Genomic DNA, 17,282 nt, shown 5'->3' on the forward strand with positions numbered 1-17,282 from the left:
CGGCGGCTTCGGTTGCCAGGGCTTCCTCCAGAGCAATCTGGAACGTGAGGTCTTTTTTGGCGTAGAGGCGTCGTTGCAACATCTCGTCCCTCAGGCCACCGACGAGGCGGTCACGAAGCATGTTCTCCAATTCTGAGAAGTTGCATAACCGGGCGGCTTGGCGGAGGGAGGTCACAAACCCAGTTATGGTTTCCCCCAGGGCTTGCCGCTTTGCGTAGAAGGCGTTTCGGCAAGCTACCACCGAGGGCTGTGGTGAGAAGTGCTCCTTCAGCCGTTCCATTATTGTTTTGTAAGAGACGGTAGCGACATCTCTAGGTGCAAGGAGAGCCCGGGCGATTTCAAACGTCTCCTCTCCACAGACGCTGAAGAATGTCGCCCTCTTCATGGCATCGTTGGTGACTTCTTTCGCTTGCAGGAGGAAGTTGAAACGGGCGGCGTACCCTTCCCAGTCTCCTGATGCTGGTTTGAATGGTGAGAAGCTGCTGTCGGTTGCCATTCTGGGTTCCTTGGGTCCTGGAGCTGAAGCCTGGATGCACGGTGCGATGCAGCGGTGCAGCAGGTGGCGGTGCTGCGGTGCAGTGCGTGATGGCGGTCAGCTCAGCAGGATCCCACCTTCGTCGCCAGTGAAATATACTCGGAGTCAAGAGTGAATTTCATGCTCTTTATTCAGCTCATAGTCATCAAGGAGGAGAAGAGAAGACGAATGGCTCTTTTCCCCAAACCATCTGCTTATATACATTATTTACACAATGGGCCTTGCGTGATTGGCTACTTCAGGGCTACACCTGTGGGCCAATTATATTATGGATTGACTTCTGCCTGCAGCCTGATTGGCTGCTCCTACAGGCCAATCAGGTAGCAGATTCACTTCTGCCAGCCGCCTGATTGGCTGCTCCAGCAGGCCAATCAGGTTGCGGATTCACTTCCACCTGGAGTTGGATTGGGTAGCTCCCGCTGATTCTGAATCCTATTGTTCTAGGATTCAGCTCAGTACATAACAGGCTTCCACACTTTCATTTTGAAAATCCACAATTAAATAACAGCGATCTCACTCACCCCTAAGTGTTTTTGCTGTATATCTTCCATTCTCTGTTTTAGAGACGTTTTGGATGGGGATAAATGATTCAAATACAGGTTTTTGCTAAAATGTTTGAATGTTACTGTTTGTACAGTCAGTTTGTAACAAGCTGTCCTTATTGACAGCTTGACCAAAATATACATTCTCTTCTATCAAGGACAGCTTTCGTTGGGGGTCATTTATTCAGTTTCGTCTTCCAATCAATTGATTGTTCCATTTGTCCACTTTCTAACAATAAACACTTGTCCAAATCTCTGAACATGACTTAGAATATATTTTATTAAGTATTTCTCAGGACACAGGAGTCTTCATGTTTCCCAAGGGACATGGGCAACTTCCATTAATGCAGAGTTCTCCCATGGCTATTAACAAGTTTCAGAAAGTTTTCTGCAGGTTGAACTTTGCAAAATCACACGAGAAAGGCAAATGGGAAATTGGATTATTCATCTACTGAATACCCATTTGGGGAATTTCAAGACTTCCTTAATACAGGCCAATTAATACTTTAGAATAGCTTTCCCAGATCTAGCTCCCTTGGCTATGTCTCCCATTATCCCTGTTCATCAGCCATGAAGACTGGGGCTGTTGAAAGTTGTAGTGCAAAACATCTGGAAAGCACCTGTTTGTTGAGTTAGATGATTTAGATGAATAAAGAACAAACAATAATTACTGATGGTAATTTCCTCATTGATGAAATAGAAGATTTATGGAAGACTTATGGAAGCAGTGTTTGGTCAGAAATTGCTGAATTATTATTATTATTATTATTATTATTATTATTATTATTATTATTATTATTTTATACCCCGCTCATCTGGCTGGGTTTCCCCAGCCACTCTGGGCGGCTTCCAACAGAAATATTAAAATACTATAATTTATTAAACATTAAAAAGCTTCCCTAAACAGGGCTGCCTTCAGATGTCCTCTAAACATCTGGTAATTGTTTTTCTCTTTGACATCTGGTGGGAGGGCATTTCACAGGGCGGGTGCCGCTACCGAGAAGGTCCTCTGCCTGGTTCCCTGTAACTTGGCTTCTCACAGCGAGGGAACCGCCAGAAGGCCCTCGGCACTGGACCTCAGTGTCCGGGCAGAACACAATGGAGGTGGAGACGCTCCTTCAGGGATTCTGGGCCGAGGCCATTTAGGGCTTTAAAGGTCAGCACCAACTCTTTGAATTGTGCTCGGAAATGTCCTGGGAGCCTGGGAGCCTTCAAAGGTAGCCCCAGTGTCCAGATTTTCACTTTTTCAAATATGGCAACCCTAATGAAAAGGGGCATTTTGGGGGCATGGTGGGACCAGAGAGAAGGGGACGTTTTCCACCATTGCTGTTTCTATCCACCAGCCCCTGAGTTAATTAGTAGCAATCAGGTTTAGTTTTCAGGGCTATTGTCGCTTTTTATAAAAACAATCCATAGGTCATGATTAAATAAAAGTGTCACCTTCGTGATTTAATAAGGATCTTTCAACAAATTATGTTGTCCCACAATTCTATTCAACAAGAAGCAACAATTGAAGAATTTGGGATGCATAAACACACATATTATTTAATCAGTTTACATACATTTGCACTGTACAGTTCAAGTCTAAAAGGTTTTTCACATCATACAAAAATATAAAAACAGATTTAAAACAAATGTCATTACTTTACAGCTTGAAATAATAGAAGATTAGTAATTCTCAGTGTTAAAACTACAGTGGTACCTCGACTTACGAAGACGATCCGTTCCGCGGCCGTCTTCGTAAGTCAAAGTCTTCGGTAGTTGAAGCGCTGCTTCTGCGCATTCGCGAAGCACAATTTTGTGCTTCTGCGCATGCGCCGGCCGTGCGCGCCGCTTTGCGCAGGAGCAGGGCGCACGGGGCGAAAAGACTTCCGGGGTTGTCGACTTCGGAAGTCAAAACCTTCGGAAGTCGAATCGTTCGGTTGTCAAGGTACCACTGTACTTGAAGCCTTCACTTGGTAACATGAACCAAACATCAGAATATTGGTGTGGGACTGAAATTCTAAGGAGATCTTGATTAATGTTTTAAGTGTTTATTTCTTTGTTTAAGGTAAAGGTAAAAGGGACCCCTGACCACTAGGTCCAGTCGTGACCGACTCTGGGGTTGCGCGCTCATCTCGCATTATTGGCCGATGGAGCCGGTGTATAGCTTCCGGTCATGTGGCCAGCATGACAAAGCCGCTTCTGGCAAACCAGAGCAGCACATGGAAACACCGTTTACCTTCCCACTGTAGCGGTTCCTATTTATCTACTTGCATTTTGACGTGCTTTCGAACTGCTAGGTTGGCAGGAGCTGGGACCAAACAACGGGAGCTCACCCCGTCACAGGGATTCGAACCGCCGACCTTCTGATCAGCAAGCCCTAGGCTCAGTGGTTTAACCACAGCGCCACCTGGGTCCCCTATTTCTTTGTTTAGGGCAGCCTTATTCTAGCCCTAGTGAGCAAGCTGGCTGCTAAATTCTGCACCAGCTGAAGTTTTTGAGCTGTCTTCAAAGGCAGTTGTGCATGTAATGTATAGCAGTAATCTAACCTAGAGGCTTCCAGAGTAGACAATAGAAGTTAGGCTGGGCCACCAGGTGAGGCTGATGGAAGGCACTCCAAGCCACTGAGGCTACCTGAGTCTCAAGCAACAGCAATACGGTGGATCCAGGAGTACAGCCAAGCAGAATGCTACTTCTGCTTAGAGTACACCCACTGAAGTTAATGAATCTAAGTTAGTCATTTTCATTAACCTCAGTAGGTCTCCTCTTAGTAGAACTAGCCTTGGATACAACCCAATAATAACAATGACACAACCATTGGCAATCATACTTAGTAATAACTGTAATATGGATGGCATTAGTGAAAGCTCCATACTGTAGCAAAATCTAATATAATATTACCATTATGGTGCAATATATTTTTGAACATACCCTACAGTGTGCCTTTAACACTAAGGTGAGATTTCATTTGTCCCTTGCATTGCACTCACCATCCATGTCAAATACTAACGTCTCGATTTTCAGGATTCTCACAAGACAACTTTTACCAACCAGTTTTCCGAAGCACATTTTAAAAAATCATTTTTTTTCCAGGGCCGCACTCTTTTTATGGATAGCATTCCTGACAGCAGCTTTCACGTCTGCATTCCTTATTGTATATATGAAAGGATTTAGCATTGGAATGAGGACCGTGTTCAAGACGGCTACTACTCGGCTCAGGCGAGACTGGGCAAGGACATCGGACCTGACATAAATGAAGATCAAGGCTCCATACAGTATAGAAACAACCATCAGGTGAGATGTACAGGTGGAGAACGCCTTCTTGCGACCCCTGACTGAAGGTATCCGAAGGATAGAGGAAATGATGAAGATGTAGGACACTGTGTTGAAGATCAAGGTCATGACGACAAACACAATGGAACTGATAAATCCCAGTAATTGACTGACCCTGGTGTCAGAACAGGCTAGTTTTAACAAGGGACCAAAATCACAATAGAAGTGGTCAATGATATTGGACTTGCAGTAAGGCAACGTCCACATAATAGCACACTGAAGAAACATAATTATGAATGATCCATACCACGTAGCCAAGGACATCTGAATACAAACATTCTTGGTCATAATCATGGGGTACTGAAGAGGCTTGCATATGGCCAAATAGCGGTCAAAGGACATCACCGTGAGGATTAAAAGCTCCGTACCGCCAAAAGTAAAATGGAACAGGTTCTGAGTCATGCAGCAATAGAAACAAATAGTGGTCTGTGCTTTTATTAGTGTTTGTAGTAACTTAGGGACAACTGTTGTGGAGTAGCAGATCTCCAGAAAAGCAAGATTGCTCAGGAATTTGTACATCGGTGTCTGAAGCTTTTGTTCAATGACTACAATGATGGGGATGAACCCATTCCCTAGAATAGTTATGATGTACATGCATAAACCTACTACAAAGAAGATACTGTGTAGCTCATGGAAGAAAGGAATCCCCAGGAGAATAAATTCATCTACCGTTGAGGTATTTGATATGGTCATCACAGCAGAACAACTCCAATAATCCTCTGAGGTGGTTCAAAGTATGTCCAAAACTTCACACATACGGTAATGTTTTCCCCCCAGATTGACAGAACTCAACTGGCCTAGGCTGCAAAAGAAGAAAAATGGAAAGCCATGTGAAAAGTCAAAAATAGTAAACTATGGAGTAAATAGCAATTCATCCTGAATATAATAAGCAGAAACACTGAAGGAAAATAAACTTACCATTAATGAAGATAGTTCCTTGTGAAGTTTTGTTTTAAAGTTCTGCATTACATTTACACCATCAGCTAAGAAATCCTCTATCATTTTCCCTGGTTATTCAAAGATAGCTCATGGTGGTAGCTTCTTTTTCATGCTGTTGGAAGTCTCTAGTAGTGCATAACACTTTATGAATAACCAGGACAGTATATGCAATATATTAAAAATGCCACTACTTATTTTTAAAAGATTTATTACATGTCTATTCCAATAGTGAGAAATAATGTCTCATGATTCTGGAGAGGAAAGCAATTGAGAGATACATAATAAAGGTAAGTCTTCAACACATTCAACAGGATGAAACTCTGTAAGAATAACAACAACAAAATAACACCCGCTGTGATGCCTCTTGTCTTTTTTAGACCCCATCTTGCACCTATTTTCACCATCACATGACAAAGTTGTGTTCTACATGAATGCGTCTACTGCATTTAATTGCTATGATAACTCAATGTTTATCCTTACTACAGTTCCACAGGACTAGAGAATCTTCATTAGAAAGGATGGCTCTTGAGCGGGTCATTTATTTTCTTTGATCTTCCAAGAAACCAATTTGTCCATGTGCCAAGTATTTCTCATGAGAGGCTATTTTGTCAAGTCTCTCAACATAATATAACACATAGTTTTGTAGGATATGCATGATTTCTCATGAGAATGATGTCCAAGGGGGAAGGGTTGTCTCATGAGTATTAATCTAGATAAAACTGGAGTTATGTAGAGTTTTCTCTAGAAAAAAATTATGTAAGACAGAGGCCTGGTGAAGTTGGACTGTGTGTGCATGCGTGTGTTTCTGTATACTTCAGATGGACAAATATCCATATTTGGAATCTCAGCTGTCTTAATAAACAACCACCTACAGTTTGACATGGAGACCCAGGTGGCGCTGTGGTTAAACCACTGAGCCTAGGGCTTGCCGATCAAAAGGTCGGTGGTTCGAATCCCTGTGACGGGGTGAGCTCCCGTTGCTTGGTCCCAGCTCCTGCCAACCTAGCAGTTCAAAAGCACATCAAAGTGCAAGTAGATAAATAGGAACCGCTACAGCGGGAAGGTAAATGGCGTTTCCATGTGCTGCTCTGGTTTGCCAGAAGCGGCTTTGTCATGCTGGCCACATGACCTGGAAGCTATACGCCGGCTCCCTCGGCCAATAATGCAAGATGAGCGCGCAACCCCAGAGTCCGTCACGACTGGACCTAATGGTCAGGGGTCCCTTTACCTTTACATTTACAGTTTGACATAATATTCAAAATGCCTAAAATGTGAAGTTGGTTGGTTGGTTCATATAGAGTGTGCATGGTGGAGGAGAGAGTCCACAGCTGGTCAATATCTTTAGTAGACACAAGCAATATGTCACCAAGCTGTGAGAAGCATTTGAGTTCTCAACATCTTTTCATCAGACAAGATGTTACACGAAGTGTCTGTTAGGGGAATTAAAAGAAATGTAGCTCTGCCCCAGCACACTGACTGCTACTGCTACTGATAACCCTAGTCTGAAACCCTGGAGAGCTGCAGCCAGTGTAGACAATACTGATCTCGATAGACCTGTGGTCTGACTCATTATAATGCATCTTCCAATGTCCCTATCAAACGTTTGATGGTTTAATAAGGGCCAGTAGACAAATCATGAATGCTACCTTCATTTTAATCTGATCCTTTCCCCCCTCTTTTTGGCAAGATTGTATGCCTGTTAAATATTAGATCATACGAAATTCGCTGTAGTGCACAACTTACAGAGTTGGGCTATAGAAATATCAGTACAAGACTGCATCAGGGCTGTGTGTGTGTGTGTGTGTGTGTGTGTGTGTTTGTGTGGTCTTTCTTTTCTAAGATCTGGAAACACAGAATGATACGTAGGAAACATTGTTTTCAGAAGTGTATATGGACAACAAAAGGCCACACTCGAGCAAAACTAAACACTTCATTGGTTTAAATGGGAGATATTCAAGAAGGGATTTAACTTCCCCATTGCAAAAATCAATCAATCAATCAATCAATCAATTGCCTATTTTTGTAATCCTAGTTTTGTACACATTGTCCCTAACTCCTTGTTCATTGAACTCCTGCCAGGGGTGTAGGAGGATAGGGGCAGCGGGGGCGGTGTGCCCCGAGCAACGCAATCCCAGGGGTGCCATCGCTGCTGCCCACCCCACCCCCAAATGTGCACCCCGCCACTGCGCCCCCTGCCCCCAAATGTGTGCCACATCACTGGGGGCAGCTCGCCTGCTCTCCGCCCCCGGTGGCAGAGCATGAAGCTCCGCCGCTGACTCCCACTGCTAGTTTTTGAAACCGCATACATCATGGCATTAGCCACAGTCCATATTGATTCTCTAGTTTCTTGAGCAATGCTGCTGTTTGATCCTCTTTTCTCTCTCTCAAATAAGCTTCAATCTGACTAGAAAACTTAAGCCATGTTCACATTGTACTTAAGTCAGGTGTGTACATTTGAAACAGCTCTTGTGCATCACTGGTGAGCATCTATGCGCAGAAGGCAGTTTCATGAATAGGAGTTCCAGCGTGGGAGTGTATGAGTGTGTGTGTGGCAAAGGCAGAGAAACCAAACAGGCAATGCATGTTGGGTGAAGACATCTTCACTCCATCTCAGATGTGTACATGAAACTGCAGATTGAAAGAGACCTCGCTGTATTTTAAGCCTCTAATGTGTATATACTGAATACAGAGGGCCTCAGAGTACACATGCAATGGGTTGTTTTTATGTCTTTTTAAATTTAAAAGTCTATCCCACCTTTCTGCACTGAGTAGCCATCAGTGGCTTGCAGTAGTAACTGATAAATCCAATAGCAAAGCCACAAGTTTGAAGGAATTTAATGGTCTTCACTAAGTGACAAGTACACAAAGGTGCGAATCATTCCACAAATGAAAGGAAACTGCTTGGCATTTGTGCATGATGTAAAAAACTGACCTTAATAAATAATTAAAAACAACAACACACTGCCATTTTGAAAATTTACTGCAGCTCAAACCATGCCCACTCAGATCTTATTCACATGGAATGTACGGTAGTGAGGCTTGCTCCCAGGTCAATGGGGTTGGGATTGCAGCCTTAATATTGTATGTGCCCCAAATGCACCATCCAGTGTCTGGGCAGAAAGATGGGGGTGGAAACGCTCCTTCAGGTATACTGGACCGAGGCCATTTAGGGCTTTAAAGGTCAGCACCAACACTTTGAATTGTGCTCGGAAACATACTGGGAGCCAATGTAGGTCTTTCAGGACCGGTGTTATGTGGTCTTGGCGGCCGCTCCCAGTCACCAGTCTAGCTGCCGCATTCTGGATTAACTGTAGTTTCCGAGTCACCTTCAAAGGTAGCCCCACATAAAGCGCATTGCAGTAGTCCAAGCGAGAGATAACTAGAGATAACGAGAGATAAGTTCAATTGAGATCAGTTGTACATATTCCCAGGTAAATGTGTTTAAATTGCTGCTCCAAAGGTGTTGCCCTCTAAAGTCCAAAAGGGTATTGCCAGTCCTTAACCTCTTTAAGCGGGAAGAAATGGCACACAAGCCTGAATCAAGAAACCACCTCCTTAGAGCAAAATATCCTGCTTAGGGCTTCCCTCAAAACTTCTTTGACCTTCTCATTCCTGAGGCTGTATATGAAAGGGTTCAAAAGAGGAGTCACCACTGTGGTCAGGATGGCAGCAACCTTGTCAAAAGCCAGAGAGTAGCTTTGATTTGGACGGACATACATGAAGATGGAACTCCCGTAAGCGATGGTCACCACAGTGATGTGAGAGGCGCAGGTGGAGAAGGCCTTTTGCCTCCCTTGGACAGATGGGATTTTCAGGATGGTGGAGATGATATAGCTGTAAGAGACCACAGTGAGCACCAAGGAGCTGAGGACCACCAAGGAAGACAGGAGGAAGTTAAGGAGCTCTATGAAGTGAGTGTCCACGCAGGCTACTTCCAGCAGAGGTGCAATGTCGCAAAAGAAGTGGTTGATGTTGCGTCGGCAGTACGGAAGTCTGGAGACGACAACTGTAGGGCAAAGAACTGATAGGAAAGCTCCTACCCAACAGCCCAGGACCAGAAGGAAGCACACATGTCCATTCATAATGATGGTGTACCTTAATGGATTGCATATGGCCACATACCGATCAAAGGACATGACCGCTAAGAGGATAAACTCCACCGTCCCCAGGAAGAAATAGAAATAGGTCTGGGTGATGCAGCCTGTGAACAAAATGGTTTTCTTTTCAGCCAGGAGGCTGGACAACATTTTGGGGGCAATCACGGTAGTGAATAGGATGTCAAGAAAAGACAAATTACTGAGGAAGAAATACATAGGAGTGTGGAGTCGCAGGTCAGTCCATATTATGGAGAGGATGACCACGTTTCCCATGAGGGTGAGCAAGTATGTGAAAAGCAGGACCACAAAGCAGAGGATCTGAACCTCACGAAGGGCAGGGAAAGACAGGAAAACAAATTCCTTCACTGACGACTGGTTGTTGGTCTCCGGATCCATTCTTTGCCCTCTGCAATGGAACATATTTAAAAACAAAAGTTGATAAAGGTAGTTGCTCCCAGGAAAGCTCATGCACACACAAAATGTGTTAGTCTTCTAAGGCTTTTTAGCTTTTTCATAGAAACATAGAAACATAGAGATGGAAGGGACCTTGCTGTTCATCTAGTCCTCCAAGCCCCTACAAAGCAGGAATCCTGCTCACAGCCATTCCTGGGTGGGCTCAAACCACCAACCTTCTGGTTAGGTAAAGGTAAAGGCGCCCCTGACCATCAAGTCCAGTCGTGTCCGACTCTAGGGTTGCGGCGCTCATCTCGCTCTATATGCCGAGGGAGCCGGCGTTTGTCCGCAGACAGCTTCTGGGTCATGTGGCCAGCATGACAAAGCTGCTTCTGGCGAACCAGAGCAGCACATGGAAACGCCGTTTACCTTCCCACCGGAGCGGTCCCTATTTATCTACTTGCACTTTGATGTGCTTTTGAACTGCTAGGTGGGCAGGAGCTGGGACCAAACAATGGGAGCTCACCTCGTTGCAGGGATTCGAACTGCCAGCCTTCTGATCAGCAAGCCCTAGACTCTGTGGTTTAACCTACAGCGCCACCTGGGTCCCAACCTTCTGGTTAACAGGCAGTTTTTAGTGAATACTATTTAGAAAATAACTCACCTGACTGATGTTCAGGAAGACTGACATCCTACCAACCAGATGTGTCTCTCCTTGGCTTGTTGATTAATGGGATCAACTTCAAACCTAGTAAGTTATGATGACTGCATATAAATGAGTGCTCCTAACAAAAGATTGAGAGAAGCTTCTTGGAGTCCCATAGATTCACAAATGGAAAGGGTGGAGAAGACAGGAAATCAGAGGGATGAACATCTTCCACCTTGTTAGATATTTTAAATGCTGCTATTTCTAAGTGTAGTGGAACCCCCTTTTACTTTCCCTCTGCTTTGGATCCTTTTCAATGGCTCTCATGTGACAGCAGGAGACACTTCTCTCTCACACACCCCAATATTTAATGGGAATTGGGTGTTCTATTAATGTTATTTTGCTACTGCTCAAAACTGGATGTTCAAATGCTTCCTTAATTTAACTTGAATTTATTTATAATTTATGTTATTGCTTTGCTTTTTTTTAAGTGTTGTGAAAACCCTCAGAATCTATGGTTAAAAGTCAGGTTATGAATGGATTGATAAATAGATACCAATAGGCTGGAAGAACAGGGGCATAAACAATAGGTTTTTGTTTTTTACAAATCAAATGACAAATAAATTTTAAGAAATAAAATAATTAAGTAGTACCAGGTTCCCTTAGATGTAGTTGGCTCTTCCAATTAAATTTGAAGCAAAAACATCCAGATAACTTTGAGGAACAACAGCTTTCAATGGAAATACTCTCCACCCTAAAAGTAACTAAGGATCTTGATTTTGAAGTACGGATAAGTTATCTCCAGTTAGTCAGTAATTATCACATATTGTGTTTAAGAGTTGATTTCTTGTCTAAGTTACTTCTCACTCTTCTTATTCCTTGTCCATTCAGACAGAAACATCCACTCTCAGTGGTTTTGGAACTGTCAAGTACATCTTAGTGCAATTTCAGATTCTTCTCAAACCCAAGAGATTTTAAAACCTTAAGAGCTTCCATAATCATCAAGGGGCCAATTTGTGGATAATTTCTAGCTCTCAGAGCTTGTTCAATAGCATAAGTCTCCAAGATGGAAATCGAGTGAAGACCTTCTCTGTTCCACAAAGCAGAAAATTAATGCAGAAATCAATCAACAAGGGCATGTTATCTGTGAAGGGACAACTCTTTTGAAGAAGAAAACAAACTCATCCAAAGTACTCCAGACAAAGTTAACTCTTTTGATGATTTATTTTTTATCTTATTTATTTCATAAAAATTGATATACCGTAAAGAAAAAACCCCTCAAAGCAGTTAAAAGACTTTAGAGGATTACAGGACTTTCTTTGCAATCTCATTAGCACCCACTTTTTGCTTATCTTTGCCTATACAGTGGTACCTCTGGTTGCGAACGGGATCCGTTCCGGAGGCCCGTTTGCAAAATGAAAAGGCCGCATCCTGAAGCCCCAGATCTCACACGCGTGACGCAATGTAGCGCTTCTGCGCATGCTCAAAGCATGATTTAGCATTTCTGCCCATGCGTGCAGGTTACGGACGCTGGAAGTAACCCGTTCCAGGACTTCCAGGTTCGGCCCATTCACAACATGAAAAGACGTATCCTGCAGCGAACATAACATGAGATATGACTGTATGTTTTATTTACAGGATGAGGATTGGAAACCTATTCAGATGTTCCCAAAATATGAAGTATTTCATAAGTTAAGGCAGGCACATAATTGTCTGACATCCTCATTGCCATTAGCTTTCAGGAACCACTTGTTGAAGTCTGGTCTGATCTTGTAGGCTTTTACTGCTAATCAGGAAATACATACATGCACACACTTTCTAGTTTTCTAGATTTCTTGCTGCAGTACACATCATGAATTAGAGAAGCACCATTTAATACTTTGGAATTGACTTGTGGCAAACCTGCCCAAATATCCCCTGACCTCATTAGACTACACGAGTCATCATACCCAACACTGAAGCCTTGCCAGCACCATCCTATGGCTATGCTACAAATGTCACATTCACACAAACACATCCTTAGGGCAGGGGGGAAACTGCAACGTCCTATAAAAGATTTGCATTTTTTATTTTATTCATTTACAGCATTTACACCCTACCCTTTATTTTTTAAAAATGCTTTCAGAGCAGGTTACAGAGTAAGTTCTAAGATGGTTCCACCATTAGGTTCACAAACTAAAAAGCCATGACACATAAGGAAAGAGGAAAGGGGAGGGAGGAGAGAGAATCAAGCTCAAGCACAACTCCTTAAAGTTATAGCCCTTAATGTTACATGTGGTGTTGGTGATCATTCCAGTTGTCTTTCCCTCTCTGGGAGCATCTATACCTCTCCTTCCAGATAGGGTTTAGGAGGTGACAACCTCCAGGCATCTCCTGTCACACAGATCTTCCCTTATTCATGTCATTGTAGGGAAAAGAATTCAACCTAATGTGTACTAGTTTATTTATTTCACTTTTAAAAAAAAGAGATAAAAAATGCATGAAAGCAACTATAGTACAAAAGTAACTAAAACAATAAGAAAGCCAAAGTTGAATTTGCCCACAGTAGTATATGCTTTGTTTGTGACACGATCTCTCAGTAAAGAAGTAAAATTGCTTTATTTGATCTTTGTGGGCCATTCTTTCCTTTCAACTTCAAAAGAATGCAACAGTAATTTGACAATTCAACACAATTTGATTATTTCTTTTTTTAAAAAAAGTATCCAACTGTACATGAAAATTCGAACTATTCCTTACGCTTTGGCCACAAATTTATTCTGCCCACATTTTGTCAATTCCTTTAATTTCTCACCCAGTTTTGAAACATCTCTATAAAGTAAGTCCCCATTTCATGAAAAGGAACCATGCTGAGCTATGAGTGAGTTGCCCAATGCCACCTAAGTGAGTTCATAGTCACAGTGGGTATGTATATGAAGATGCTAAGATCTAATGTCTCATTTCTCAGGCATAGCCAGGTGGCGCTGTGGTTAAACCACTGAGCCTAGGGCTTGCCGATCAGAAGGTCAGCGGTTCGAATCCCTGTGACAGGGTGAGCTCCCGTTGCTTGGTCCCAGCTCCTGCCAACCTAGCAGTTCGAAAGCACGTCAAAATGCAAGTAGATAAATAGGAACCCCTACAGCGGGAAGGTAAACGGCGTTTCAATGTGCTGCTCTGGTTTGCCAGAAGCGGCTTTGTCATGCTGGCCACATGACCTGGAAGCTATACGCCGGCTCCCTCAGCCAATAATGCGAGATGAGCGTGCAACCCCAGAGTCGGTCACGACTGGACCTAATGGTCAGGGGTCCCTTTACCTTTATCCCCCCCCCCAACAGTAATAGCATATTCCCTAAACCTCAGGTGCCTACTGTCCATTATCCATTTCTTGTCCATTATAAACTGACACCTCCATACCTGGGGAAAATAGCACAAGTATCTGGGTTGATCAGATGCTATTTCTGAGTTCTGTACATCTCCCAGTGAAAAGTTCCACTAGACCCAATACCATCCGCCTTGTGCATAATCCTCCTTTCATTTACCATTTGTTGTCCTCAAATACTTTTTTCCTGGTGAATCCCCTTTTCAGGGCTTCTTTCACTTCCTTGTTCCTGAGTGTATATATGAAAGGGTTCAGCAGTGGAGTGACTAGGGTGTTTAGGAGGGACACCAACTTGTTCCAACCCAACGAGGCATGTCCGCTTGGCCTGACGTAGATGAAGATGATCGCCCCATACAGCATGATGACAACCATCAAGTGAGCAATGCAAGTGGAGAAAGCTTTCTGCCTCCCAGAGGCTGACGGGATTCTCATCACGGTGGAGATGATGAAGATGTACGAAACCACTGTCATCAGGGAATTGCAGAACACCACAATGGTGGCCACGATGAAGACGATCCACTCGATGGGGCGAGTGTCGGTGCAAGCCAGCTTCAGCAACGGTCCAACGTCGCAGTAGAAGTGATTGATGATATTGGGGCCACAGAAAGGCAGCCGGAACACTAGAATCGTCTGCACCAAGACCGTCATCAAGCCACCAAGCCAAGAGCCACAAGCCAGCTGAACACAAACCCTACTGCTCATGATGGCATGGTAGTGGAGAGGGTGGCAAATAGCCATGTAGCGATCATACGCCATGGCGGTGAGAAGGAAGAATTCGGTGGCCCCCAGGAAAAAATGAGAGAATGCTTGAGCTTTGCAGCCAGCTAGGCTGATCGATTTCTTGTCTGAAAGTAAGTTGGCCAGCAGTTTGGGTATGGTTGCAGTCACATAGATGATTCCTAAGAATGAAAGGTTTCCAAGGAAGAAGTACATTGGCTTATGTAGCGTGGTGTCATGGACTACAGTGGCCACGATGACAATATTCCCAGTGACAGTCATGGTGTAGATCACCAAGACACCCACAAACACTAGAATTCGCACTTTTTGGATGCTGGGGAAGCCCAGTAAAATAAATTCGACCACAACTGTTTGGTTTTCCATCATCACCTGCATTAAAACATAGGAAAGAGTTACAAAACCGGGTCAGAGAGATCTTTTATCTAGAAGATGATTCTATTAGGGATGGGTGAATCTGTCAATTTGTGGTTCTCTCTGTTTCTCCTTTATCTAGCCTCTTCACATTTCGAAACCAATTTTGTATGCTTTTTAACTATCCATATATACAGCATGAAGAAATGATTACATTCTCTGGAAAAGAGAATATAACAGTTCCAACACTACAATTCTATGAATCTCTCTGTACCACTTTAGCCTTCCTTCTAAGGAGAACAAAACACACAATTCTCCATACATTCCTTACACCTCCACACATGTAGATAATTGAACCATATGATTTCACTTTAAAGTGAGCTTTAGGGATTTTGAAATCAAAATTTAAAATGTCAGATTTGAACTCAAGAAAATTAGAAGGTAAAGTCCAGGTTGCAAATAGCATTTCAGATTTAGTTTTGCAATTTGGGCAGAAAACTTATATGGCTCTGTAAAAAAATATTCATTTAATGTTCTGGAGTAAGTGTATACTTTATTATTATTATTATTATTATTATTATTATTATTATTATTATTTAAAAAGGTGTGAGATTGTGGCTCTGAAGACACGGTGCTGTTTAGAACCTCAAAACATTCACACATAAAAGTTACAGCAATAGATGGAGATGAAGTAAAGCATATACTTAATTCCTTTTGTTTTCTGCTGTAAGATTTTCAAACATTGCCACTCAGTTCCTTAAGTGGCATGATAGGACTATCAATTGAGTAAAGCTTTTGCAGTTGACCAATAACTTTGCACAATCAATGAAAATATGGGTCCCTGGCTCACCACCCACCCCACTGTGCTGCAACCACCTTGTTCAATAACAAATAGCACTTGCACCAGCCCGTTACCTGGCGGATATCCACTACGTGGAATACCGCAGACTAATTACTGCGGCTAGACTGAATGTCCTTAATTCGGCGGTTTTGAGGGGAAGATTTGGAGGAGTCCCATACGGTCAGAGAATGTGCCATTGTGCCTTGGGTGAGGTAGAATCCACAGAACACATTCTACTGAGTTGTCTCTTTTATAATGATTTAAGGCAATATCTTATAGACCCGTATTTATCTCAGTTTAGTTCCCGACCAAGAGAACGTCAGGCAGCATATTTGCTAAACAAGCCCACTGGGAAAATAACCTTCTCAGTGGCTAAATTCCTCTTCCTGGCGCTCAAGTGTCGGAAACGTATAATCGAATGTCTTGATGTGGGTTATCTGTAGGAGGTTTAGTAGCGCGGTCATACCCCATTTATGTATCCCTCTGATGCCTTCAGTTTTATATTTTTTATATTTTTATGTATCCCTCTGATGCCTTCAGTTTTATATGTTTATCTTTGTCTTGAGAAATGTTTTTTGTTGTTGTTTGTTTCTGACTATCGGTCGAATAAAGTATATATTGATAACTTTGCACAATCAATGAAAATATGGGTCCCTGGCTCACCACCCACCCCACTGTGCTGCAACCACCTTGTTCAATAACAAATAGCACTTGACTGATGTAAAAAAATAAGCCACACATCATCTTATGATTGAAAAATAAAGAGGGAACTCACATTATTACACATCCCGACTGGTACTCAGAGTAAACATTTTCTGTTTGTTTCCTGGAAAACATTGTCACATATTCTAGTCTTTGTACAGTATCCACTATTTTCAAAGCACTTATAATAATGAGAAAAACAATATATGCAATATAGAGCATGATACTTAATAGCAGCTAAAGACGCTATCAAACTATAACACTGTCTGCCTCTTGCTTCGATGCCTGTATATGCGCAAATGAGCACAGAAATGAGAAGAAAAAGAACAAATACTTCAGGCATATATCTTTTTGCATTCTACTTGCTGTAGACCACAATGAAGTTCGTTGGTGCAGGTTTACAGGAGCAGTTTAAATATATGGGAAAGAGTACTTCAGTCCCAACCATTCCCACTAGGGAAATTAAACCACCTGAGAGAGGCAGAGAAGCACTTTGGGGAACTTAAGATGTGTTTTCCTTGGCAAGAGCCTGGACAAAGACGGAGGGTTTGAATGCTGTGGAGCTGCTGCTGGTGGACTGCTAGCATCATATACTCAGAGAATCCATAACACATTATTAAAATACGGAACTTGCTTGCACAGGAAACAGTGGATGTCTTAAAAAGGGGCTTAGGCAAATTATCGGAGGAAAAGGCTACCAGGAGCTACTAGACATGGTGGCTGAGTTCTACCACCACTGCCAGAGGCAGTAGGCCTGTGAATATCAGGTGGGCAGGGTACTGTTGAACTCCTGTCTAGGAGATGAGTAAAAGCTGTAAGACCATAAAA

The 17,282-nt window shown here is 42.9% G+C and overlaps 3 protein-coding genes across 3 annotated transcripts; all 3 read right to left on the minus strand.

Moving 5' to 3' along the window:
* Positions 1-4,137: 4,137 nt before the first annotated feature.
* On the minus strand, positions 4,138-5,085 carry LOC118095694 (olfactory receptor 6X1-like). Its single transcript, XM_035136926.2, has one exon. It carries the CDS (start codon positions 5,083-5,085, stop codon positions 4,138-4,140), a length of 948 nt encoding a protein of 315 aa, XP_034992817.1.
* A 3,785-nt stretch (positions 5,086-8,870) lies between these two features.
* On the minus strand, positions 8,871-9,824 carry LOC118095693 (olfactory receptor 6M1-like). The gene has a single exon (XM_035136925.1). It carries the CDS (start codon positions 9,822-9,824, stop codon positions 8,871-8,873), a length of 954 nt encoding a protein of 317 aa, XP_034992816.1.
* A 4,154-nt stretch (positions 9,825-13,978) lies between these two features.
* Positions 13,979-14,923, minus strand: LOC118095692 (olfactory receptor 6X1-like). Its single transcript, XM_035136924.1, has one exon. The coding sequence runs from the start codon at positions 14,921-14,923 to the stop codon at positions 13,979-13,981; it is 945 nt and encodes a 314-aa protein (XP_034992815.1).
* Between the last annotated feature and the right edge of the window lie 2,359 nt (positions 14,924-17,282).

This window comes from Zootoca vivipara, chromosome 13, assembly GCF_963506605.1.
Source record: "Zootoca vivipara chromosome 13, rZooViv1.1, whole genome shotgun sequence".
NCBI lineage: Eukaryota > Metazoa > Chordata > Lepidosauria > Squamata > Lacertidae > Zootoca > Zootoca vivipara.

Coding starts and splice junctions, on each gene's coding strand:
- LOC118095694 (XM_035136926.2), bottom strand. CDS start 5,085: ATGACCATATCAAATACCTCAACGGTAGATGAATTTATTCTCCTGGGG.
- LOC118095693 (XM_035136925.1), bottom strand. CDS start 9,824: ATGGATCCGGAGACCAACAACCAGTCGTCAGTGAAGGAATTTGTTTTC.
- LOC118095692 (XM_035136924.1), bottom strand. CDS start 14,923: ATGGAAAACCAAACAGTTGTGGTCGAATTTATTTTACTGGGCTTCCCC.